At 37.1% G+C, this 27,967-nt stretch overlaps 1 protein-coding gene across 2 annotated transcripts in view; it reads left to right on the top strand.

The window, feature by feature from the left end:
• FIG4 (FIG4 phosphoinositide 5-phosphatase) overlaps positions 1 to 24,959 on the top strand; it is a 69,461-nt gene extending 44,502 nt beyond the window's left edge. Inside the window, exons 20-24 of one of the 2 annotated variants that reach the window (XM_066993167.1) lie at positions 877 to 1,072; positions 3,688 to 3,770; positions 8,844 to 8,933; positions 22,256 to 22,389; positions 23,061 to 23,201. In XM_066993167.1, coding sequence (XP_066849268.1) covers positions 877 to 1,072; positions 3,688 to 3,770; positions 8,844 to 8,933; positions 22,256 to 22,367 — 481 coding nt within the window. In that variant the 3' untranslated portion in view covers positions 22,368 to 22,389; positions 23,061 to 23,201. Of the gene's footprint in view, positions 1 to 876; positions 1,073 to 3,687; positions 3,771 to 8,843; positions 8,934 to 22,255; positions 22,390 to 23,060 lie in introns of both variants that reach the window. The other variant, XM_048081129.2, reaches the window with a different exon arrangement.
• The last annotated feature ends 3,008 nt before the right edge of the window (positions 24,960 to 27,967 follow it).

Below are 27,967 nucleotides of genomic sequence, written 5' to 3'. Positions count from 1 at the left end.
AGTGTGCTTCTGTCTTTCTTTAGGGTCTTCCCATAGGGTAAGTCACCTGCAATGTTAGAGTATGTATAGACGGTCACCTGAACAAGGAGAAGGTGTTAATCCCTGTTTCCAGAACTGATCTATCTATAAACACATTCACTACCTGCCTTCCAATCCCTCTTCCTCCAGACTCCCTGAAAGACTGTGACAGATTCTGAGAGGAAAGGGCACACTCAGTCAGTAGGAAAAGACACAGAGGATGTAAGGGTGCAGTTTCTGATGGGTTAAGTAATGCATACCTTTCAGAGCTTGTACAGTTAAACCCAGTGTTAGTTTCCTAAAATATAGATGCTGCGCCTTACAATAAGGCATCTCTTTATGGTGACTAAAATTTTCAACATCAGAAATACATGCCCCATAAGGAATTGGTGAGGGGGAACTGAATTGAGGGGAAGAGGTATGGAGAAGAAAGGGGAAAAAAATGACGTTATGATTAAGGGGCCTGAGAATAAGAAAGTTAGCAAAGTGGATAATATTAATCAGCAAGTAAAACCTTTTCCCAGAATAAAATCAAACATGTTAATGTCTCAATGAATTTTTGTGTGTGTGTGTATATATACATACTAATATGACAGTATGGGGGAAAGATTTAAATAGAGAGCCAGGGAATTGGTGCGGAAAAGCTGTCTTAATCCAGTGAGATCTCTTTAAATGCTCTGGAATAAGAAGAGATTGATGAAAAACAAAACAATTAGGGGATTCAAAACGTGAGCAACAAGTTGCTCCAGAGGATAGAACTTCTCTTTTCCCCCAGTAAGGTAGTAATCAAAATTAGGAATTTTAAGTACTTGCTATTAATATCTTTCTGATTTCCTAAATACACACTACCTTTCATAGGAACAAAAGTAATAGAGAAGAAACTGTGCTGCAGCGCAAAACTGCTGCTAGTGCTCCGCCACCCCCAAGTGAGGAGGCAGTGTCAAGCAGTTCTGAAGATGATTCTGGGACAGACAAAGAAGATGAAGGAGCTGTTTCTCAGCGTTCTACTCCAGTAAAGGTGACTGATACAGGAGATAACACAAAAATCACAGAGGTAAGAAATCATTGTGGTGGGCAAAAAAGCTAACCATGAACTTCAAGTTCACATTTCCTTAAAAAAATGTTTTTATAAACAGTAAATATTACAGAACAATCAGAAGTAAAACACAGAGAAATTAAGAGAAAAAGGTCTCCAGCATTAGCAAAGCTGGGTTATAAAACTTTGCTATTCTCATTTTCATTTAAGAGTCTTCAGTTACACTGCACATTTCACACAGCTTGAAGTGGAAAATAACATACATAAGGAAAGGAAAACAATGTTTAAAACCTATGGCATTTGAAAGGGACTCAGGTCAGGTGTAGTCCATAATACTATGTATGAAATATATCTATGTTAGTGTGGTAGTTCAAAGCAGTAGTGCACTTTGGATCATCATCCCTTACTATGCTTTAGCTCACATTTTGGTACAGATCCGAGGTTCTGAGACCTCAGACCACCACTTTCATTTAGAAATCTCCTCCTTTTGAATGATGGTACTTGCTCATGTGGGTATTACTGTAAATTAATGTTCAATCTGACTAAATTTCACCCTGATTTATCTGTGGAGTTTTAAATTGTTTCCTAATGAAGTTCTCTGAATTGTCAAAAACAATAGAACAAAACTAATTCTAAAAATGACTGTTATCATTTTGTCACATTGGTCCTATGGTGACTGTTAACTCCAGGGTTGAAGACAGTGGCAGGATAATAGGTGCAATTGTGCATGCAAAGTATTGAGTATGCTTCAACACTGAGACCTAAGATACATTTTTTTAGATTTTTAAGATGCTTATATGAACAATGAATGCATGTAAACACAAAATATGATTTAAGTTAATATTGAATATTAATAACTTACAATTGAGTGAAATATTCTGATTTTTATTAATGCACGTGAAGAAATGTTTTCCATTTTATTGCACCTTTTCATGCATCAAATTTTAGTCATAATTTGCATTGCTAATTTTCATCATTGCTTATTAAAATTGCAGTGCTGAAAAGGATTACCTATTCAGTTAGGCTGTGTTAGCAATTAACTTGCGTTATCATTAATGTCTCTGCCTGCTATTGTAAATTTGTTTATCCTCTTCAAAACTACAAAGCCTGTATTAGATGCATTATTTTTTTAGGGCATAATGTTTATGGAAGCTTTTTGTTCAGAAGTCAAACATAAATTAGTAATCTTAAAGACTGTGTTACCCATTAGATTTTAATACATTCACCAGCTGGTCTTCATTTAGCTTCGGAAGAGTTGTTTTTCCATTACTAGGCTAAGGAGAACATCAAATACAGGTTTTTCAAGAAAAGTTTTGAAATTATTCTTCTGGCAGTGGCAATTATTTGTTGTTTCAATACTTGTAGTTAAAAAGTTTAAAAAGAAGACCTATAATGGAGAGTTTCAAAGCTTGATGGCTGAACGTAATAACCTAACAAGAAGCAAAACAACAGTGAAAAGATGATAACCTATCTAGTTGATTAAATAAGTGTCTATTTTCTAGAACTGGTAAATCATAAAAATATTCCAGACATACTTTTCAGTTAAGCTTAAATTAGAAGAAACTTTAATGAAGACTGCACTTAAAAGCATAAGCTTAAAAATATTCTATTATGTGTCTCTGTTAGCTAAATTGACAATATACTAACACTCTAGCCAGTGTCAGTCTGCACTTTACTGTTTTCTCATTTGTGAAAATGGATTGTATATTATAGTGTTCAAAAATACCAGAAGTTTGGATGAAAAGCAGCAGCTTGTGGTGTTTTTGTGTGTGAAGGAGCTGATATCTGTAAGCTTATACTTTAGGTGCATTTTTGAGTATATATTGTTATTGCAGAACAGTTGGATGTTTGGTCAGGAATTTGAATTTTGGTATGTTTTACATCCGCAATTGTAAAGCAGAGAATTGTATGAGGGGGATGGGGGGATGTGGAACCAGCTAGTTCCTTCCTATTCATACTTCCCAGAAGTTAATAATAAAAATCTTCTATTCTTCTGATCAGGACATACCTTTCTGAAGAGCTTCTTTGACTCTGTTTTTTTTTTTTTTGAACTAAAAGAAAGCTATTTTTATAGTTGACAGTCTTGCAATTGCATGTGCCTTATCAGTAACCCCTCAGTTCAACACTGACATACTAAGTACTGTATGTGCATTGGCTCCTTATTATAGCTGACAGATGTGATTGTGTAACTTATAAAATAAAAATAGTTTTCTATTTTACTGAAGATTGTAATTATTTCACAATTGACAGAAGGAAATGTGAAAGCAACTTCTGAACTAACATGTTTTTTTTCTTTGTTAAATCTCAACACAGAACAGAATTTAATATGTACATCTTTATATGCCCTATAAATATAAATTATTTTCCTGATTATGTTGTTTTCTCTGATGTAAATCTTTCAAAAATCCTTTACTTTCTTGTTGAACAAATGTCTTGAAGAATTTTTTTACTAAATGATTTTTATTTAAAGAAAACTTCCTAACATTACTATGTATATGAGAAACTTGTTTGGTTTTGTCAGAACTTTTAAAATTATTTTCAGATTTAGAAATAACTCTTTTTGAAAGCAAAGTTTGTGTTTGTTTGTTGTTACAGTATCCTTGGTCTGAATCTTTGTTCTTACTATGTTCCAGAATGTAGTTCAGTCCACCAAAGATGTGTATGGAGTTAATCTTTCAGATGTTCCTTCAGAAGATGATCTCAAAATATACACAAGGTGAGATAAGTTTCCAGCTGTAATCATTAAAAGATAACTGAAGCTAGTTAAATACAGCTTGCCAAAAGGGCTTCTTTGAAGCTTATTTAAATGATAAATTTTAGGCATATTTGGATGTATCCAAATACTGTACTACTTTTTAAAATCAAACCATTTTCAGATGTCTGTGTCAACTCTAAATTCAGTGGCAGTAATGCATATGTCTCCATATGCAAAATTTGGAACTTAAATCAAATGAAAGATACTTTGATAGAAATACCTGTTACTAAATATGTTCCTAGCAATTAATAAGCAAATTCCATATTAGGAGTGGTTCCTTGGTTCTAAACTATGTAGTCTGTGATTTTTCCTTTTTTTCTTTCAAATACTGAATTACACTAATGCAAATTGATCAGAATTTAATCAGCCTTTTCTATAAACATGTATACAAAAGAACAGAAGTGTTTTTTTTAACATATCTTATTCATAGAGTTATGTGTTAACTGTACATTTTACTTGAATGTAAATAGTTGTGTGACTTTTGATGCCTAAGGAAAAATGTTTTTCTGACTAATAGCAAATTTTTTTTATTGAAACATCTTGACTATTCAAGCTTGAAATACAAAATAGTATAATTTATAGGGAGACTTTGAGGCCATTGCTAAATCTGATATAGGCTCTGGACAGTAAAGTTGAGAAAACAGAGAAGCAGGTAGCAGCACACTCTAGGGGCATGGATATTCAGGTGACAGGTATTTCTACTGTAAATTTCAGGAGAGGACAGAAGAGACTTTGGCTGTTGGCATTACCAAAGTTGCATGAAATAACAGCACACAAATATATGTGGTGTGTGGGTTTACATGTGCTTGTGTTTATAAATCTATATGCACAGCATGAAATGTAGTGTGTGTAATAATGTGCTCTTGCATACTTCATTTTGAACTGCATCGTGCTGCCACTGGTTTGTAATAATTGGTTTCATGAACTCGAACCATACGTACAGGAAATGAGAGTGAGGTACAGCATATTGCAAGACAGAATACAGCTCTTCAGGTGGCCCAGCAAGTTCCCACTCAGTTCCTGCACTTTGTTGTAAACTGCTACAATGTGAGGCAGCATGCTGCACAGCATGTGCAGTCGCTTCTCAGGAGCTGCTGGAGCTTACTGTGAGCGGTTGGAGGTAAGAGCTGGTGTGCAGGCATCAAGGTGTCACCTCACAGCTCCAACTAAATTGTAGCAGCTACAAAAACTTCTGCTTTTATTTCAAGGGTAACTTGGACTTTTGTCCTGTATAGGTCAGTTGTTACCACTCCTGCAGGAGTCATGAACTGCCAACTCCCACAGAGCAATGAGCAAATTAGTAATGTGCTTCTCCAACAAAAGGGAGTGACTCGTGTTGTATCAGGAACACTTGTTTCTGAATCACCATAACCCCATACAGGGCACTAGTTGTGTGATGCCATTGTTTAAAAAATGTGTGTTTAAGCTATTCTCACATTCATTCCTCAGTATTACAGAATAGTATCACTAGGATAGTTACAGTTGCAGATGAACTGAAACTAGAACTGAACTGAAAAGTTACTTATACAACTCCCTGGTTAAGGACATCATTTCCCGAGTGGCAGTCTTTTTCTTTGAAAGCTAGTCAGAATAATGGGAATTCAGTACCAGAGATCAGTTGGAGAAACTTGAAGGCAAATTGAAGACCCTGTAACTTCCTAAAGGCTTGGAATGCTGTTGCCAAGAGAGCAATTGCTTATGCAAGACACCAGGAGTGCAAATCAATTATATTAGCTTAACAAACCCGTGTTTCAAACACCTGCTTGACTGTAGAATTAACGGGGTTTGAAAAGGGTTCAAGAAAACTACACGTCATCTCAGATAAACATCGTGTGTATACTGAAGTGAATACTTGGGAGGCATGCACTGAAATGAGCTTGTGTGTATTTGTTTTCTAATGTGTAATAGCAGTGACTATCTAGTATTTGAATCATCTTTAATTTGTGATGGATATTCTAATTCACTTTGATCTTTTCTGGTTTGATGATATGTTATGTCTTAGTTCATTAATCCTGACTATTAATTATCCTCTTAAACATTTTAAGGAAAAAACAGTAATTTTATTTAAAAACTATTTTTCTGTTAACTTTTGTTTAGGGGTAGCTACTTCTCTTGCACTCTTTTGTGCTTTGCAATTCCTGTTTCTAGCTATTTCTTATGTACGGTGTAATTTGAAGATGGTTCACTTGATACAGGTTGAGGACGATGTTTCTCGTTACCTCTGATGAAGTTTTTAACTTCATATCTCTAACTTCAGTTCTTTACTTTAATCACTAGAAGATGGGTGCCAATTTGCCAAGTATCCTTTGCTATATAAGTTAGTTGCAGTTATTTTGGAAATGGCCGGGTGTGGTGTTTTCACACTGATGGCTGGCAGAGCTCCACCACACCACTGTTTCACGCTCCCTCCTCAGAAGAGCAAGAGGAGAAAACATGATGAAAAAGACTCTTGGGCTGAGATAAGGACAGGGAGATCACTCCATAGTTACCCTCATAGGTAAAACACTCAGCATAGGGAGATTTGTGTAATTTATTGCATATTGCTAAGAACACACTGGAGCAAACTAAAAACACCTTCCCTCCCATTCACTCCCGTCTACCTCTTTTCCCCCGAGCAGTGCAGGGGAACGGGGGATAGGGGCTGTGGTCAGTCCCTAATGCTTCATCTCCACCGCTCCTTCACGGTCACTCTCTGCTCCTCCTGCTCCACCGGGGGCTCCTCCACGGGCTGCAGCGTGGAGATCTGCTCCGTGTGGGACCCATGGGCTGCAGGGGGACAGCCTGCTCCACCAGGGGCCTCTCCACAGCCCGCAGGGGAACTTAGCTGCATGCCTGGAGCACCTCCTGCCCTCCTGCTGCACTGACCTTGGGGTCTGCAGGGCTGGTTCTCTCACACTTGCTCACTCCTCTCTCCCAGCTGCTGTTGTGCAGCAGTTTGGTCTTTTTCCCTTTCTTCAATCTGCTCTCCCAGAGGCCCATCCAGTGTCACTCCCTGGCTCTGCTCTGGCCAGCAGCAGGTCCCTTTTGGAGCCATCTGGATCTGGCTCTGATCTGAGATGGGGCAGCTGCTGGGCTCTGCCTCACAGAGGCCACCCCTGCAGCCCCCTGCTACCAAAACCTTGCCACATAAACCCAATGCAGCCAGTGCTGATTGTTGTCTACTGCAAGCTACTTTGTGCAGATGAGCATTTTACAATTTTTCAGGCTGGACCAACATTTATATTATTACAGTAATACTGTAAACTCCATGGGGGCTTTGAAACTCCCCATTCATATCCTGTTCAAGACCAAAAAAGCTTGCATTTATTTCATTTCCCTCAAGGAATGCAGATTTTAAAAATACAACAGTTACAGAGTCTTACGTCTTTTATATAACATGACATAGAGCTATTTATGGTCTGATGTGCTCATTTATGTGGAAAGTATAGATTTTACGTACATCCTTTATTATAATGTACATCATTTGAGAATAGCAGCAATTTATTTCACAGTATGATTATAGTTCTTACTTCAAATCTCCTTCTATTATTATAATGACCGAAATAGAGATAGAAGATCCTGGCTCTACTTGACATTGTTGGACATGTTGCATATTTTTGTCTTTGTTAGCATCAGTTTCTTACTCTCCGAGGACTCACAGATATAAAGTACCTCAGATTAAGTTACTAACTGATACATATAAAGTATATATGCAAATGCAAATGAAAAATAATTTGAATCTGTTCATTGCATTTTCACTGATGGCTGAGATAGTCTGTGTTAATTCTCATCAAAATAGGAATAAATTGAGGATGTATACTGCAGATCAGCTGTGCATGGTATGTTACTGAAGTCTGGTATCTTACTGATGTCTTACTTGTAATGATTTGGGCCTTGTATGTTTCAGAACATTGGATAATTTGAAGCAATTAATGAAAATACTTACACCTTTAGTTTGTCCTTATTTGTGTTCAGATAAACATTTTTTTTCACTTTGGTTCAATAGCAGACTCCCGCGCTAGAAGATAGTTAACTATTTCCTCTGATAATTCTCCTATCTAGAAATGTAATGTTGTATTTTTCTGATGCTTTTAGTTCTAAAGTATAGAATCTGAATGGAACAGAAAGAAAAGCCACAATCAGTTGTTTGGGAATGTATTATTCCATTGTCTTCTGGATACTATTCCTTGTAATTGCTTTTGCACTGTTTATTGCCCCCTGCTAAAATGAAGTAAATATTTCTGAAATAGAGCAATAAACCTATTTTTAAGTTAAATGGCAGTTTACTATTTAAAAACAAACTCTGCCTTAGAAAATTGAATTAAGATCACAACTAACATTGACTTCCATCTTCAGTAGCACAGTTTTAGAGAGTGAACAAATTGAGTTCAAATGTGAGTTAAGTACACGCTCATATATTTGAAACCCTTTGACTTGTCTTATTAGACTAGGAATTAACTTTTCTTCTCTATTTCCTTCCAATTGATTACCAAGAGGAAAAAAAAAAAAGGACAAAAAAAAACCTACAGTATTTTACATCTTTGGTGTCTTCCAGCAAACGTTTGGAGATGGGGAAATTCTCCCAAAAGGTTGTGCTTGTGAACTGGACTGACACCATTTCACCTGAATGGACTAGACTGAGTTTGTCTGAGGGCTGACTTAAATCTAAAACTTGAGGGACTTTCTGTCTCTTGTGTTGACTTTTACCATAGGTTACCCAACTGACTGATTGCTTTGGAGAAGACATAGGAGGTGACTGTTGAGGGCTGTTTTGTAGGAGCAGAGGCCTGTTTCTGCCCCTTGAATTCCTACGTGATTATTAATTCAATAGGCAAACTTTTTTCAAGCTAAAAGAAGCTGCTGAGTATTCACATGCACCTGTTGTGAGGTTTTAAAACTCCCTCTTATTTACCACAGGGGTAGGTTTTCATCAGTGACTTGCATATTTTTACTTAAAGACTCATTGTTTGTGTCACTTTCTTTCATCTGTTGAAGTTCTGGGGGATAGTTCATTCATTTTCTTCAATGTACTCTCCTCTCTTCTGGTTTTCACAGATTTGTTCAGCTGGGACAGAGTCAACATAAACCAGACAAGAGCAGCCAGCAATTTTGCTCAAAACTCCATTTGGATAGAGTTATAAATTTGTAAGTATTCTTTTTCTTTTAGTCTTTTTGTATTTACTTTTGTCATTAGACCTAAAAAATTATCTGGTAAATTTGATGTTAGAGAGACATACTTCTGTTGAGGATTCAGTACATAGCGTGAAGAATCAGGTTCATACTTCTCCCCTGTAACTTAGATAGTGCATTTTTGTTGTTTTTTAACTTGTTTATTTTTTAGGTTTTGTTGTGTCAAAATTTTTGCATTCTAAATTCTTAGCATTCATGATTTATCACTACATAAAATGCTGAAGTTATTGAGTATATGCTTGGTTATACAATTGCTTTTGAAAAAGGTAGCTTGAAAGAGGTTGGTTGACGTATATTCGCTTCATAAAAAACTTTCAAAATTGCAATTCAGAGTTTAGTGTGCAGTAACCTTGAGTTTATTTGTCCTAAGAAAGCTACAAATGCCCTGTATTTATTTTAATGTGCATTTAAGTAGTCTTGGGAGGTCAAATGGGATATTTTTCTATTTTTATTTTTCTGATGGACGGTCCAGTGCTGGGAAGAGTAGGGAGGAATGGATTCCTGCTTTGTTTTGAACACTCAATGCCTATCTGTGTCACTGAAGTCAGAGGATCTATGCTAGCTTAAATCACTATGCCGTGCATTTCAACAAAAGAGCATGTTGAGTCTGCATAAATGTTATGTGAGCAATTAAAATCCACGACATTTTCCTCAGGAAAGGGAAAATCAAGGTTGAAATGCTTCCTGTCAACAAAACACTGCTTGAATACTTTAATCCCAAAAGATTCATATGGGGGCCGTATTCAACAAAGCCAGACAATTGAGGTAGGATGGTAGGAGTATCACTCTGTAGGGATATCTGCTATATGGAATAACTTCTATGTATTCTTTTTTACTTCTAATTTTCTGTTAAGCTGAAAAATAAAATTCAAGTTATGATAGGTGCACCTTTTTAATTTACACTGAAATAAGGAATGTAACTGTTTGTGATTATGGATTGATTATCACTGTACAAGAATGTCCTCTAGTGATAGGATAGATCCTTTGAATCTTTTCTTAATACTAAAAACACTGGATCATGGTGTTATTCAAGAATCATACTATTATTGATGCAGGTCTTGACATTTAGATGATCAGCTCCTAAATTCCCAGTTGAAATCTCCCTGTACTGCAAGCTGCTTAAAGTTTTACCATGGCAGACTTTTACTTGCTTTTGTTTCTGAGTACGTGATCTCTTGCCTGACAGCACTGCCACTCCATAGGACTACAGACCTCTATAGCAATCCTCTGATTTAGACACATGAGCTTTGTTTCCTGCACTCCCTCTAGTCCATTCCCTGGGTGCTGATGAAGTGGGGAAAGCCTGAACATGGCTCTTGCCCGAGCAGGAATAAAGACTGTGGGTGTCTAATGAGGGAGCAGGATACCATGGAACGAATCTATTATTGTGTGTAAGACAAATACTACCTAATATCAGTTCTTAGTCATTTGATATTATATATATTTAAATTGATGGCACCACAGTGCATCGTTCATCATTAATAAGCTTACACTTTGTAGATGAATATATCTGTAGTTTTATAATGAATTACACCTGATGGGTATTAAAATAGTAAGCTAGGTTGGCAAACTGTAAAATTGTTTTTAAACACGAAGGAACAACTCAGAGTGTTTTGGAAGGAAACGGTTATTAAGAAATCATTTTATAACAGTAGGAATATTTTTGCTTTGAACAAAGGTGATTCTGTTTGTGTAATTGCAAAGTCTCCCAGTGTGTTTTTGACAGTTGTAGGAGACAATCATTCAGGTTGGGATGCCCCATCCCTGGAGGTCTTCAAGACCAAGTTGGATGAGGCCCTGAGCAACCTGATCTAGTGGGTGGTGTTCCTGCCCATGGCAGGTAGGTTGGATCTGGATGGTTTTTAAGGTCCCTTCCAATGCGAGCCGTTCTATGATTCCTTTCTTGCCCCCTTAACTTAGAGTAAATTGTTCCCCATGCTCTACTGCCGTAAAATGAACACAATAAAGAGAGTCCATGCATATAATTGTGATGGCATATGGGTGGAGTCAGACATTCTTTTTATTCTTTTCTCAAATATAATTTCCTTGCATATCTGTATTGTGGAAGTGTCAAAGTCATAGAGCATGCAAATCTGTGCCTCCTGTCACTCCTCCTATTAAAATCATACAGCTCATCTTTCTCTGCCAGCTCTACCAAACTTGTTCTTCTGTGCAGATCTGAGAGGAAATGGTATTTTATAGCTGGTAGTTGGTTTTGTTTGTTTGTTTGTTTGTTTTTTTTTCCTAAAAGTCTATGTTTGTACAGCTTAAAAAACAAACAAACACAAAAAAAACAACTTAATCTTTAGTTTTGCAACTTCTTAAAAACTTTGAAGTACTGTTTGGATGGCAACAGAATGTTCTTTCAAAAAAAGTCGTAAATGCAGCCATTCTTTAAAAGCATGTTCTTCAATACTGGAACAATGAAGCTTTCTTCCTGTGTGCTAATATTTGAATTGGTGCTCTGAATCAGAAATTTCCTTGGAGAATACTAACCTCTTAGACATAAAATGTTATAAACATATTAAGCTCAAGATTAGGTTGAGAGAGAGTTTTCAGTACCAGCAGCTGAGGCACAACTTGCATTTTGTTGGGCTGTATGTTCCCTTATTTCTCCAGTAGTTCTTCAAGAAATCAAAAAAAAATGGTGCTAGGTACACTTTGAAATGTAGTTCCAGTAGTTCCTTGCAGATAAAAATGCAATTAAACCCCAGTCGTTTTAATAGTAAAATGAAGTACTCAGTCTAAAACTTTCTTATCAGCAGTGAGATAGAATACAGTTATATAAATGTCCTATGCATGATTAATTTTTGCATCTATGTCATTTCCACACTTTTCAAGGAAATCTTTTATTTACATCCTTTTTAGATTGTAAAAGAGCTCACAGCCTTAAATCTTGTGGCCATTTGTATGTATCAACTACATAAAACCAGTATAAATGTTTCTTAACTTACTATTAGGTATGCTTTTTAAGTATTTGAGCCAGTAGATTAGATTTCATATATACTGTTATGGGGCAAGTCGATTTTGTAGAGCACACTTTATTAGCACATTTATGAACGTGAATATGCACTGTAGAAATAATGAAGAAAGAAGCTTCTGGCCTAAATTTAGAAACTGCAAGTATAGATTAGAAGCAAAAAAGTGACATTTGAACAAGGACAAACGTGATTCTTTTAGTACAATGTATTATGGTGTATCTGAAGAAAGACTTTGTTGAGTGCTGTGGTATAATTGCTGTTGGCTGACACCATGCACCTGTACCTAGTTTCCTAGTACTCCCTGCAGTGTGATAAAAATAATCTAGGAGTGCTAGAAATTTGATTTCCTCTTGAACAAGGAATTGAGTGTTTTGATTCACCGTATCACTTCTGGAGAAGAGTGTAGATATGCTTTAATGAAGAGCAGCTAGCTGGTTGCATATATCAGGGTACAAGGTGTTTTCAGTGCCTGTGTACATTGTGGCCTATGCAATACAGCAACAATGCTTACACCAACTTTAATTAATGCATATATATCTACTATCCTATTTTGTTATGCAGGGCATTGATAAAGCTCAAGCAGGAGAACAATTCAGTGATACCTGCAGTATGGTTCAGAGCTGTGTTCTCCTTAAATCTTTAAAAAATGGACCTTCTTCAAAGATGTATCATGTAGTCCCATGTTTTCAAAATTCTCTTGACATTAAATGTGTAATTTTCAATTTCTGTTAACTTATAGAATGCTTTACTGGAGTATTTTTAATCTGATAATGTCACTTTAAAATATTAAAGTAAAAATACAGCAGAACATTTTGTAATTCTAATGGAGTGTTTTTCAGCCCTAGCTACTTTTGAAAACTGTTACTTTTGAGAGCTGGTTACCTCTGTTTAGAGCAATCGTGTTGTTCATTCAGTAATTCCATATGAATTTGTTCATATAAGGTCTGTTTCTGGGAGGATTAGAAAAAAAAATTGTTAAATTTGCTAAGTAAACATGGCATCACTTCCTTATAACTGCACAAAACAAACAGTTGTTATTGAGTGTATCATCTTCCTATGTATTTAAATCTTTGGAGTTCTTGGGGGGGGCAGTCCCTATGTTGAAAAGCAGAAATAAATGAATAAGGTATCTGAAGAACGGTTAGTATATTTATTTTTTACATGAAACCTTTGCTGAATATCTAAATGGTTTCTTGACACTCCTGTGGGAACAAAGGCAAAAGTAAAGTGCATTCATAATTAGTCAACAAGTAACTTTAGAAATTATAAGCTCATATCCTGATTAATCTTAAGGTAGTGTCATCTTCAATAACTTGCTTGTCATTTGCCTAATTATTAGTAGACTTACATACATACTGCATAAGTCAAAGGATAGTATTTTCCCCTATGCATTTGAGTATAGTATTTATTGAGGAGTAATACATTGTTCTCTTTTATATTGGAAATAATTATACTAGTTGGTTCCATTATAAGTACTGATCGTACAAAATAATGAGCATTTCCTATAGCTTCAGTAAGAGCTACAGTCTTTTCACTCCTGTAGTACAGTATGTACTATCGTGGACCAGGGATCATGCCCTTTCTCTCGCAGTGCTTCATTTATTAACTAGATTCTTTCCTCCTTTTATTTTGAATGTGCAGAATGAGCTGCTGAGACAACATCTAATAGTGAGCCTCTGGTGTGGTGCTCCAAAATCATTCAGATTTTTGTTCTTGTTGTCATACAGAATCACAGAATGGCTTGGGTTGGAAGGGACCTTAAAGATCATGTAGTTGCAACCCCCCTGCCATGGGCAGGGACACCTCCCACCATATCAGGTTGCCCAGGGCCCATCCAACCTGAACTTGAACACCTGCAGGGATGGGGCATCCACAGCTTCTCTGGGCAACCTGTGCCAGTGCCTCACCACCCTCTGAGTAAGAAATTTCCTCCTAACATCTAATCGAAATCCTCCCCTCTTTTAGTTTAAAACAGTTTCCCCTTATCCTTTTGCTATCTGCCCGAGTAAAAAAGTTGCTCACCATATTTTTTATAAGCCCCCTTTAAATACTGAAAGGCCACAATGAAGTCTCCCTGGAGCCTTCTCTTCTCCAGGCTGAACATCCCCAGCTCTCTCAGCCTTTCTCCATAGGAGAGGTGCCCCAGCCCTCTGATCATCTTTGTGACCCTCCTCTGGACCTCTAACAGCTCCATATCCTTGTCCTGGGGCCCCAGAGCTGGCTGCAGCACTCCAAGTGGGGCCTCACAAGGGCAGAGCAGAGGGGCACAATCACCTCCCTTGACCTGCTGGCCACTCCTCTGTGATGCAGCCCAGGATGCAGCTGGTCTTCTGGGCTGCAAGCACACTGCTGGCTCATGGCAAGCCTTTTGTCCACCAGAAGGCCCAAGTCTTTCTCCACAGGGCTGCTCTCAGTGAGTTCTTCTAGTCTGTACTCCTGCCTGGGATTGCCCTGACCCAGGTGCGGCAGCTTGTACCTGGATTTGTTGAACCTCATTAAGTTCACATGGGCCCATTTCTCAACCTTGTCCAGGTCCCTTTTGATGGCAACCTCTTCGCTCCCCGCCCCCCCCCCCCCCCCCCCTTTTGCCTTTTGTTGTTTTGTTGTTGTTTTATTTTTGTTTACATGAGTTTTTTGGGTTTTGTCCTGTCCTATCTCCTGGTTCGTCTGTATTGATTGGATCTTTAAATTTTGAATTAGTGTGGTCAGCATAAACCATCCCTACTTCAAAAAATTATCTTGCCTCAAAGATCACCCTTCTGTACCCGGTGTTCTAACCTTCTCTCAAATTCCTTGTCTGCACTTTAGAGAAGATGCTTCTAATTTGGACTGTAAAATCGTCATTTAGATGTATAACTGTGAAGAGTCTTTTCTTTCTCTAACCTTTGAAACTGTGCATGCTGTTAGAGTTTGCATCAAGGGACCGTGATGCAGTCCAGGTTTTGCTACTGGTCAATTCTGCAAGAAACAAATTGCAGTAGTATATGCTGTTGGACAGAGGAGGTTTCGTATTTTTCAGTCCTCTCCCCTCCTGAAGACTGACTGAAATTTTGTTGTATGTAGGGAATGGTGCCTAATGAAGGAAAAAGTTGTTGAAGGCTCTTTCAAGAGCACAGCAAGCAATTTAAGGGGATATCATTTATGGAAAACAAACAAACAACTAGATTTTCCAGAGTTTTGTAGGTCAGATATATTTACTTAGGATTCAAACAAGGCAATAGAGTATGCTTTGTCTCCTTTAGATACTCTTTAGAGACTTGAGGAGAACTAATCTTGTGGCTTTCTGGTGACTGTCGTACTTGTGAGCTAAGCAGTCCATGCGCCACTTCTTTGAAGTGTGAAACATATTTGCTGAAACTGAAGCTATAACTGTAAGTTTGCTATAACCATATCTTCTCTTACTGTAGAGACAATACTACTCTTAGTGGGATGGTAACACCATGAAGCCTGGTCACAAGCGGGATGAAAATAACTGCTCTAACTCTTTGCGTTTCAAGGGTGCTGTCATTCAGAACATGGAGTTTGCATTCCTATCTGTGTAATTTTCACCGGGAGGGCGTAGAAATATAAATCTCTCAGGGATATATGATAGCCTAGTCCTAAATAACATGCTCTCCTTTGTGACTCTACTGTTAAGTTATTAAACCTATTCATCAGATTAGATTTTTACTTGAATAATGTTAGATAAATGCCTTTAATTAAATGACTGGATAATACAAGCACTCCATAAACATTTACAGCTAATATCACAGCATCACAGAATGGCTGAGGTTGGGAGGGACCTCTGAAGATCATCTAGTCCAACCCCCCTGCCGAGCAGGATCACCTAGAGCACATTGCGCAGGATGGCATCCAGGCAGGTTTTGAATATCTCCAGAGAAGAAGACCCCACAACCTTTCTGGGCAATTTGTGCTAGTCCTCTGTCACCCTCACAGTAAAGAATTGCCTCCTCATATTTAGACGGAACTTCCTGTGTTTCAGTTTGTGCCCGTTGCTTCTTGTGGGGTTATTAATCAAAATTGGCATGCATGAAACTGAAGTTCTCTGAAAGCATTTTTAGCATGTTGAAAATTGAGATTTAAGTAACTAAATGCTCAGAATACACTTGGTTGTCCCAAGTTTCATCAAGTCTAAGGAAGTAACTTTGACTCACAAGTGCTTCAGAAATGTCATGTCTTTAGAAACAAATCAATAAATAGAGAAAGCATCAAATTAGTGTAGTGGGTTTTGTTATGTTTTGGTTTTGCTTAATAACTGTTCAGTTTCTAGCAGACTAGGGCAGGCCAGCTACATTTGAGTAGGTATCATCTTTCGGTGCTAGATAATGATATTTTTAAGTTATTACAGTGTTCTGATGTTAAATGCCATTGCTAGAGGTTCAGCTTGAATGCTTTAAGCTAGGTAAATATCCGCAGAAGCTGTGGGTGCTTTGAAAAGCAGTCTGCTTTACAAGCACCTAGATATAAATATAGATGGAATAGTGTTTGGTACTAATACTGAAAAACACCCATGGTAGTGTGTTGTAATCAACTGGAGGAATATGTTAGTGAGGCTTAGAAGAAACAAGCACTCTGGGAAAAAAAAATAGAAAAATTGAATTTCCACAATATTATTCATGCAATTTATTAATGAAAAATAAAACAAAACGCTGATTTGGTGAGAGTGTGATTGCAGAGGGTGAAATCTACAGAAGTTTCAACTGTTTTGAAATAAGAGCTTTGTGTTGTTTAAGAAAAGCATAAAAAGACACATTTTAGTATTAGTTTACATTCCAGTATAGTACCACAGAATTCTAAGATTAAGAAGCCTCGACAGGAATCACAATACAATTTAAAATAAGGAAGAACAAGAATTCATTCTGTGCAGAAAGACTTAACTTTTTTCAGATTCTTTAGCTATACATGTTTAATTTTAGAACAGACGAATGTTTCTATGATGCAACTTAGCAAAATCTTTCTACATCTTGGTAAGATATAACTTGATTTTAGGTATGCAGCCAAACCGTGGATGACTGGTGACTTTATAACTGACCTTGTTGGTAATGGTTTTTGTCTTGTTTCCTGTATTGCTTGTAGTGATGTGTACTTTGACTAGGTTTCCTAGAACATCTGTAAAACACCTGCAGAGAATTCTGACCTTCAATTTGTGATTTGACAGAGCATTACAGTATTGTAAGATTTGAAAACATGCAGTGTGTAATATTTTTCATGTAATTTAACATGAAAACAATCCTTTGCATAGACAAGGGGTTTTTATACAGGTTCTAAAACAATTACAACCGTGGAAGGACCGGAGTCTTACCTTGAAGTTACTTGCAGTAATGTTTATGTTTAAGTTTGGTTTATGTTTCAAGCATAACATCTTTCAGAGTAACATCTTTTGCCCTAAGACCAAGAGTAGATCTATCCCTTCATAGATTCCTGGTTCCTTAGGGAAACTGATGTGATGTCTATCAGCATAGAAACAAATTGCTCCAAAAATCAGATCTTGGAGAAACTTGCAAAAAATATTAACGTTCAACACCAAGAGCTGCCTAACTCAGACCTGAGCAATATGCAGTGGCTATGATTTTCAGAAATTACTAGCCACAGTACCAGCAATTAGTAATTTGTTTGTTTTTCTTCTTTACCTCTTAAAAGGTGAACACTTATTCTGTCTCTACTGTTCTAAGAGTAGGAATAGATTTTAGATTGTTTTCTCAGCTGTAGTAATCATAGCTGAACAAAACTAAATTGCAGTATTCAAAATTGGGTCAGAATTTTATCTGCTTTGGAACTCATGTGATTGGCCCTTGAAGAAATACTAGTTGTAATTTCTCCTATAAGAGGCATTACTTCTCAGAATTTACATTTCAATCACTTTTTAATATCTAATGCTTCAGAAGTTAGTGATTTAAGGAATATTTTTAATACTTATTACACCAACAACAGTGTGCTGCCTTTTGTGCACAATCCTTTTTACCCCGTTTACACTAAATTTTTATTCCGATTATAGTACACGTAAAATCTAACTTATCACACATTGCAGCATCTAATGGAGTTGTCCACACAACTCTGCGTTTTAAAGTTTCTACCAAATTTATGATTAAATTGATCAGCATTTGGTAATTAAATTTTAAAGAATGGGCAATTACATTTTAATTTTAAAACACTGCATTTACCTTTTTGAGTGCACTGTGATGTTGCTAAGATACCTAGGATCAAACTTCCTCCCATTTCTCCACCCAGATAAAATATATTTTATACAGAAAACATGGAGCAGAGCAGGAATTTTTAATGCACACTTTACTATAGTAATGCTAGACCAACTGGTGAAGTATGGTTATGGTGTAGATGATATGAGCACAGAGCCAAGTTCAGTTAGCTCTGAGCTGGCACTGGCCAGCTCATATGCTCTGCTGTTTTAAAGATACAACAGAAATGTGCATTGTACATGTAGTGCAGTTAAGTGTCTAAAAAGAGAGAGCTGTCTCGGTTCATTTTTAGTACTGCCACTTTTGCAGCCAACAGTGGTGTCACTAAGACACTAAATTGCAACCATCCCATGTAACTATTAAAGTTCAATGTAAGTCAGAGCAGTTTCTTGATATGTTGCTGAAAATTAGCTGGTTGTAGTCTGAAATAAGCACGTTTCCATGATTTGCTTCAGTGGAAATTTGGGGCTGGGGCTGATGCATCGATTACTTTTGGGAAGAGCAGTCCAGACTGGAAATGCACTAACCGATTTTCCTTACAGCAAACTCTGTGTACAATCAGTAAGAGTAACAAAGAAGAAAAATTAGAGGTGTAATTTTCCACCCTTCACTCTTCTTCCCTGGTGTTTAGATCTGAGGGACATCAGTTTGAATGACTTCCCCTTTCCCTCTCAGAGATCTTGGGAGGAGCATACAGTTGTCTCCTCTGAAAGAAGAGAAAACCAGTGAGAGCAGCCTTGCTTCTTCTGACTGTTCTTCGTTATGCACTAGGACTGCAGTAGGACAGTTTTTGATGTAATGAGTCTGTAGCTCTGATGAGTAGTTGTCCAGAAGTGACAGTAAGATGAGGGGTGGACCTCTCCGATGAAAGCTGTGCAGTGCACTTAGGATTGCGTTACATAAATACTACAGGTTTTAAGATTTATAAATGAAGAGTGCAGTATCCTCTAAGGCAGCTTTCATTGAATAATAATCGGGGAAAGGATTGGGGAAGGCTTGGATTTCAGTTAAATGTCATGTTCTATTTGGATGCTGTAGTTATAACAACTAAACAACCAATATTCTGTGCCATTCAGCATAGTCCCAAGAGAGAAAGCACAAATATACGTGTTTTAAATTTTTGCACTACACTTGCTGAGAACTCAATAAAATCAGGAAGTATCATGGCTTATGTGTATAAACCTTTTGCAAGTCCAATGTTTGTCTTCAGTTCCCAGAAAAGTCATAAAAAACATTTTTTTGCATTATTATATTGAATCTATGCAGTTGTTTTTCACTTTTTTTTATAAAAGTATTTCATCTTGCTAGTCAATTTATTGTATTTTATAGGAAGGGAGTATAATACAAATTACTTGATTGGTTTCAGATGGTCAGAAGGGCTTGAAAGAAAATTTCTGTTGTAGTCCCATCTTGTTTAAAATCAAGGTTTTGAGTTTTTTTCTTGTGACTTCATCTCTTCATGAATTATTTCAATTAATTATTTTTATTATTTATTTTATTTAATTAATTTGTTATTTATTTTTTCATTAATTATTTCAATTAAGTGGTAGTATTTCTACTTAAGTTATAAAAAATACTAGTAATGTTAGACCATGCTATCATAACAATTCAAGATGTAATAAATAGGTAACCTTTAACTTTTGCTGTCTTACAAACTGCAAACAGTAAATTATGTTCTGTTTTTGCAAACAAAAAAATGTTGATGTGACCTAATCTCTTGCCAGAAATTTAATTTTTCACCTCTGTAACACAAACTTAAAATCTATGTGATGGAGATTTGAAAGATAAGTCAATTTTGCATTCTAGTTGTTTTGTTTTTTTTTAATCTGGAATTATCAGTTTTGACTAAGTTTTAATTCAGAGGTAGCCTTGTTATTTTTCATCTCTGGAAACCAAATGTTTGCTATTACAGTATAAATGTTGGGTAGTTTTGAATGGCTGATATTCACTGGCTGTTGTACTGAAAGTTTTATTTCGAACTTCTCTTCCAGTTGATTGGGAATAAGTGGGGCTTTTTCCAAATTGACCTTGCAAACATTAGTTCATGGTCATAGCACAAGTAGAAGAACATCGCTGTTATTTCATTTATAGAAGAGCTATGCCATCATTTGAGAGTCCCAATTCTTCAAAAGCACCATTCACTGTTTTTTCCCCTTTAAAAGAGGAAGTTATAGACACAGAAGTAACTTCTTGTTTCTTGAAGAGCACCCAGAGAGTGAATCATGACTGTGGTTTCTGTGCAATGTGGCAATGATGCTAATATATGTGAATCTTCCTTGCATTTGGGCTGGTTAATATTCACTTTTGGAAATAGTTGGCTTTGACAGAAAGTTGCAGCTGTAATTTCGTTGTCCAAAAATGTATGCATATGCTAATACAATATATAACAATAGCATTCTGGCTGTTTTTCAGCCACTGGCTATTATTCCAATACACTGTTAAGTAATGTAAAGTTTTTAGAAATTTTGTCTTTGTTAACTAAAGTAGTAGGTGACAAATGAAAAAGCTAGTTGAAAAAAATCTCAGGTGTTAAATGCAGTTTTGCTCAATGCATTATCAAAGAGGATGTAGTAGGCCTTGGAAATCTCCATAAATGACAAGATTCTAAGGTTGATCAGAAAATAACTAGTGTGTGAGGAGAAATGAAATACATTTAGTTGTGTAATAGTGATGTGGAGGAGGCAAATGACTGTTCACCATTTCTCTCAGTCTAAGAGCTATGAGCAACCAAGGCACATAATCACAAATGAAAGGAGCGTAGCATCAGACGCAGCCAAGTAGTAGAGCGTATTCCCAAAGGATTCCATAAGTCTCAGAGAGACATTAGAAAAATCAGTGAATACCTAAGGAAATCACTTCTCATGAAACAGTAGCCCAGTTTCAAATTTTGCCTCAGGTAGTTTCTCAATCCTGTTTGCTGAAATATGGGAGAATATACTGGAGAAGGGATTGTTCAGTACCTCTTGTAGTGAATACTTTGGCAGCTTCATGTGCAGAGAGTATTTATAAAGCAGATGTACTTTAATAGCTATCTAAAGAGTTAAATAAGCTTTTCCAGCTGAAATACAAACTAAAAATATATTAAACCGATGATTCGGAGAACTCTTCAAAACTTGTATGTCACTTTTTTCATAACCAATAAATGATTTATTTCTCCTGCTTAGGATTTACATGTGCATTGCATCCACTGTTCTAGGTAACTCAGAGTTCTGTCAGGTAGTTTTTTTCCTGGAGTTCATTTCAAAATTAGATTTCCACTAAATCAAGTAGTATTGACAGAAGGAAAAGTTAATGCATAGGTTGCCTTCAGATGTCAATGTATTAGGCATTGAATATTCTGTTGCAGAATCCAAACTGATCTTCTCTCAAACAGTTAAAACATCCACACTGTTCAACTCTGGGAGTGTTTTATAAATAAATTAGTAAAATATTGCTGGGAAATGCACATAGTATATTTATGAATACTGCTTTCACAATAGCTAAGTGCTTTAAAATGAAAATGATTTGTTACACAGGTACTTTTAGAGTTTATTCATTTATTATGTATTGAGTATAAATAGTTTTGTTACTACCTTGCAGTTGATTGTGGAGAACGCATTATTACTGCTGAAGAATTTGGCTTAGAGCCATAGAATATTATAAATTGGAAAGGACCCTGGAGGTCATCTCCTCTGAGCAAGGGATTGGATCAGGACCAAATTAGGCTGCTCAGCACCATGTACACTTGAGTTTTGAATATCCTTAAGGAGCAAGGTTCTCCAGCCTCTCGGAGCAACCAGTTTAGTGCCTGACACCCCTCACAGTGGAATAAAGTTCCCTTCTACTTAACCAGAATATCTCACATTGCAATTTGTATGCCCTTTCTGAAATCTGTCTTTTTATCATGCACTGATAAGGATAGTCTGGTTGCATACTATCTATACCATCCCGTTAGGTAGTTGGAGACTACGGCAATAAGGCTGGCCGTAGCTTCTCTTCTCTGGACTGAACAAACTCAGCACTTGCAGCCTCTCCTCACATGTCATGTCCTACAGCTCTCTAACCATCTTGTTGGCTTTTGCTGAACTTACCCAAGTGTTTCATTGTCTGTCTTGTACTGGAGGGCCCTGAAGTGGGCATGGTGTTCTAGATGTGGTCTTGCGAGCCCGGAGCAGAGAGGAAACAGTCATTTCCTTCGACCTGCTGGCGTTGCAGTTTTCAAGAGTTGCAGTTAAAAGACCAGCTTCTACCTTATGAGTGAGTCTGATTCACAGCAGTGCTTAGAAAAGGTCTGACATACTCAGGTTCTTGTAAACTTTCAGACTGCATGTATTTCTCATAAGATTAGAAGGTCTAAATATTAGGATTCAAAGATAACTTGTATTATACGAAGCTATTGAAAGTATTTTTTCATAAAATATCCGCTGTCCCAGTGTATAGAGAGTGCTGTTGCTGGTACTAAGTTTTCTGTTTCCTTATAGCTAGATGGAAATTTCTTATCTGTTAACTTCTTTCTGCTTGGTGGTTTAGAGTATAATCAGTTGGTTGTTATAATTGCTGCTAAGTGGGTAGTTCAATAACATTTTCCTGTTACCTGCTATAATGTATGGCACAGGTCAGCTCGGGTGCTTACTGATCATAGCAGATCTGAGGAAGGATGAAAAAATGAGGACAGAGTGAGGGAAGTACAGAAAGTATCCTTAATGTGATTAGTGACATCTTACCTAATTACCCTACTTGGAAAGCGGGTCTTACAAGGTCTGCAGTAGTGTTCACAATCTAGGTAAATAGATTATCAAGTGCAAAGTTACCTTTTCATTGATTCTCATATATATATTTCAAGGAAAATAAATACTCTTATTTAACCATGCATTTTTTTTTTTACTTAAACTTCCAAATATCTTTTGTATGTTTTTTTTTTTTTCCAGAATACCAATCTCTTCCTTTTCGCAAGATAATATTTACGAAGTCCAGCCTCCAAGAGCTGATAGGAAATCAATAGAGATTTTTCATGCGCACATTCAGGCTGGAAAAGGAAACATGCAGCCACTGGGAAAAGAGGACTTCCTCATGTACAGAGAGTACATTCGAAACAGATACCTCTAAATACAAGCTGGATTCTCATGTGAAGTCTACAGTACTGATAGGTCATAAAAAATAATTTAAGAAAGGAAATCTAGTTTTGTTATTTTGCAATAATAAATTTATTTATCTAACAATTCTATCTATTATGGTTTGCTATTGCACATTTATGGTATCATGCTTTACAGGAGAAAAAGTGATTTAATATCTGCTCTTCAGCTGGAAGAGAAAAGTGTTATTTTAAGAGATTAAGTGAATAATTTGAGCACTTGTAATAACGGACAGGTATGTAGTGATTTATGGCAGAGAAAATATTGTGTCTTTAGGTTTTTATATTACTTACATTCTTATGTTTGCTAGCAAAATGAAATGATTTGTACATAAGAATCAGAATAGAATATTTTTCTTCCTCTTTGTTCTATGACAACAATCTTTTTTACAATCAATTGTTTTCTGATATTTCTTGAGATTTTTAGCAAATTGAGTGCCCAAATGACTGCTTGCACTTTGCTGCTTTCTTAAACAAAAGAAAAAAAAAAGTGTGGTTTATGTAAAAATCAAAATTTGCATCTAGACTAACATTATAACTCTAATCTGTGTCAAATTAACTTCACTGGTTCTAGTAGCTACAAAATCTGTGCTACACGCAGGGTGAAAATAGCTCATGAATAATTATTGTGGGTTTCTAGTAGGCCACTGAGGTCAACCACTCACTGACTACATTGTAAATGAGGGAGCACTCTTGGCTTTAGAGTCTTGGAGGGTGCAAGACCATTTTGCTGTATGACAGGCATTACCCTTTTTGCAGCATATTCTTTCCATCCTCATATTCGTCCTCCTGTAAGACGCTTCCAGATATAAGCCTACAGCCTCCCAGCAACTCAGTGTCACTAAGTGGTGTAGAGAGACTGGATCAGCTGGGACAGTCATGCAAGAGAAAGCAGTAGTTGGGCTTAGGGAAGACTGAACATCATGTCCAGTGCTATGTAAGAAGTGGAGAGGCATCAGGTATTTGAAGCAGATTGTTTAATTTGGTCTTTTGGTCAAAACATTTTCTCAAGTAAGGAATAAAACACACACACATACAAAAACCTGTGACTTGTAATTACAATCTAAAATTCCCAACACTGCTTTCTAGCCCTTTGCCTTGAGGAACACTGACAGCGACAACAGCATCCTTGATAGATCATGTTATTCCACGTGTTTGTACAGGCCATATTTCAGAATTTTCTGGACTAACTCTGAATAACTTACCCGGGGAATGTCAGCCAACTGCATGTACTAGATGCAGAGTACACGTTTGTGTTCACAGTAAGTCACTTGCAGGCAGCTACTTCAGATTTTTGGCTGCATGCTGCAAACGTATTCTGCATATGTTTGCATATCTCATGCAGTCAGTAGCATTTTTGTCAGTAATTCAGCGAAAAAAGAGATGCAGTGAACAAAAAGATTCGAGTTTCTTGTGGGGTCTGTGTGTTTCAGGAAATGATTTGTATGCGGACAGTTAGAGAATGTGGTACCTCAAGCTACCAAAAAATGTTGGTGTCCATTCTCTTTTGTTAATTGATTAATATTGTTTTGAGAGAAATTAAGGTGTTTTTGCAGGTACAAGAATGAAAGCACACTTCAGCTAAGACTTCATTGCAACTGGCAACCTCTTTCCTCTGGAAAAACAAAAATAAAAACACAGCACAACTGTAACAAACTCTCCTGTCCATTATGAATAAATGTTTCCTTTGGAAAAATGTGGAGCTGGAGTCCTTATCCTAACAAAACACATACATGCTTTTCTTACTGCACTTAAACTATTTCCAAGGATGTTTTATAGATGACCACATTCCTTATACTTTTGTTGCTCATAGATACTGGAATTTCATAAAAGCTGTCCTTGAAAGTACCACTTAACCACAGATAGGTGAAAGATGCATCCTTTTTCAACAGCTAAAGTTGCTGCAAAATACAGGAATTGTAATAATTTTACAGCTCTAAGAGAAAATATGTTCAGGCTTTAGCAATTCAAACACTGATTAGCAAAAAAGGATTGAAGGGTTTTGGTTTTACAATTTTGAGAGATTAATGGCATCTCAGTCCGTTATCTGTGTCTTTTCAGTGTCTTTTTGTGCCATAACAGTCCTATAGCAGCATGCCCTTGAATCTTCTAGGATATATAGCTGCTTCTTGTTTCTCCTTCCAGTTAGAAAAGATTTTTAAAAGAAACAAACACAAAAACACTAATTTTCACTGTGGTTTAAGCCATGTTCATTACTTCATATGATAAAATGATTGGGCATTAATTTTCAGGTGCTTGCTTGTGTGGTCTGCGACGAGTGTACTGCAGCTGCTAAGAACACTTCAGGGCGCTGATGTCAGCTATTTACTAGGCTTGTTTAAAAAAATGAAACAACACACGAACAAGGACTCCTAGATTAACACTGATTGAATTACAAATTTTCAACTGTCTGAATATATCTGCAGCCTAATGTATGTAAAGCATTAATTTAAAAGGCGAATATGTTCATTGCCCACCCAAGTTCAGTAGCACAAAGGATTCCAGAGATGCTGGTGTGCACGTACTTACTTTATTCTGTTCTTGTGATATAAAGTTCCAGTTCAGCTATGTAGAAGTTCTGAATCTGTTTACCCTTCAGAAGCTGAGGAAAGGGTGTGCAAAGTAATAAATACCTTTGTTTATAACACAAAAAATGGGCTGTGTTGGCAATGAAGACTAATAAGGTGCTTTTTTTGACTCTTAAGTGCTAATGATCTTTAACATCTTAATGTTATAAATCCATATGGACAAGAGAAATATCTCTCAGAGAAACGTGTGTTTTTTCCTCCAAAATTTATTTCGTTTGTTTTGGTGTCTTTGAAGACTACATTGAAATAAAATACCAAAATGTACACATGGAGATAATGACTTAAGTTTCTTTGCTTGTCGATTGAGGAGGCACAGCCACAGGTTTAGGACTGCCATTTCTGAGCCCGTGTTTCCTTGATGCCAGTCCAAAAGCTTAAGCTGTGTCCTGTGACCCTGTTCAGACTGATGCTCATGCCCTTAGGAGCAATTACTCCCAGCACTTTTGTTGATACTTTCACCTCCTTGAGAGTTTTGCTCCCACTTGCAAAGCCCACTGTCTTTGTTCTCTCACTCAAATTCCTTTCCAGAAAGACTCAAACGTGATCGTGAAATAGAATCCTTGTAATGTGCACACCACTGCAGCTACAAGAGGGGAGAAGGTGAAAGAGCTGTACTTACTTCTGAGATAACATTTAAGGTGGATCCTCATTTTGGTGTTGAGTTTTGGAGATTTTTGCACAGGATCCTAGGAAGGTTACATTGGCCTGCGCAGACTGGCCAGTCATTACTAGAATAAACCCCAAAGCATGTGACCTGTCAGATCATTATGTTTTACAGTAAGGTGAAACAGGAGCTTTTCTCAAGGTATTTCATTCTCCGTGTGCGTTTCACCCTGTCAGTACTCCGTGAATAACCACACACCCAAGTACAGCTCATTGAAGATAAAGCAGTGTGACTTCAATAGTTGCATGAGTGTTGCATTATGTATGAAGTTCCATTTGCTGGCATGTTTTGAATCTGAGTGATCACCTGGAGACTGATGTGGAAAAGATAAAATGTGCTTGGCTCCCACATGCCTCCCTCTGTCTTTTATATACTTAAAAAATCTAATTGAGCTTGTCACTTCTGGTGGTGATTTAAAAGTAACATGAAACTAGTGCAATATGTTACAAAGTATTCATGAAAAAAATCGTACATTAAAATTGCAACCCTTGCAAATATTGATATTCAGCAGTTACCTAATGGAGCTTAAATTTGTGGTACAAAGAAAACCCTCATCAGTCCACTAGAGTCAAGTAAAAGAGCACTGAGAAAAGTCTTGAAAAACAAGCATTTCATGAATTACTGTATTTCTGGAGGAGCGATACATGCTTCTTGCCCTATCTGACCAAGGCTTGACTGTAACACTTAAACTCCCTTACTTTGAATGTATTCATCTGTGCAGAATAAAGAGATGGGGTAATAAGGGTAGGATAGACAAGTGGCATGTAATGAACCGTCTTGGACAGCCCTTAGGTGTTTTCCCATTCTAGGAGCAGCTGTGCAGCTGGGTCTAAAGCCCAGCATGGTTTTTAGGCACTACAGTAGCAGCAGAGTGTGCATTTGTGGTCTTCCTGTTGTAGCACACAGCACGTAGGAGATAGTGTGCATACTGCAACCTCCAAACCCAGAAACCCTAGGACGCAAGAGAGCACTTTCCTTTTGTATTCCCTGCCAATTCAGGTACTCCTTTTTCATAAGGGTTGCCTATTGCTATCCTATTTTCCCTATGTTTCTTCTGATTTTCAGTTCTTTTTTTTTTTTTTTTTTAATTTCCTTTCCCCTTTTCCACCTCCTGTGGCTCAGAATCCTTTTTCTTACCCAGAACTGTGGCAAAGCTGCAGTTCTTCTATATCCACCTCCTCCTTTCAGAGCTTTCACGTCTTGAACAAAAACTCCCTAAATCCAATCCTTTTACTGAAAAAAAACTTACATTGAAAAACCTTGAAGCTTTCTTCAGCAATCCGTATCTCTCCTGTTTCAAAGGCCGGCTGTGCCATCATCTGCCCTGCCTGTTTTCCTATCTCCCGTGGTGGTGCCAGACGCGCGTGTTGTCTCTCTTGGGTTCTCTGTGTCTCGGTAACACGTTCGGGAGAAGTGCTCTGCTTGGGTACAGGATGTGAGTGCTTGAACAAA

Source organism: Anser cygnoides, chromosome 3 (assembly GCF_040182565.1).
Source record: "Anser cygnoides isolate HZ-2024a breed goose chromosome 3, Taihu_goose_T2T_genome, whole genome shotgun sequence".
Taxonomy (NCBI): Eukaryota; Metazoa; Chordata; class Aves; order Anseriformes; family Anatidae; genus Anser; species Anser cygnoides.
The sequence above is the reverse complement of the archived record's forward strand: the minus strand, read 5'-3'. Positions and strand labels throughout refer to the sequence as shown.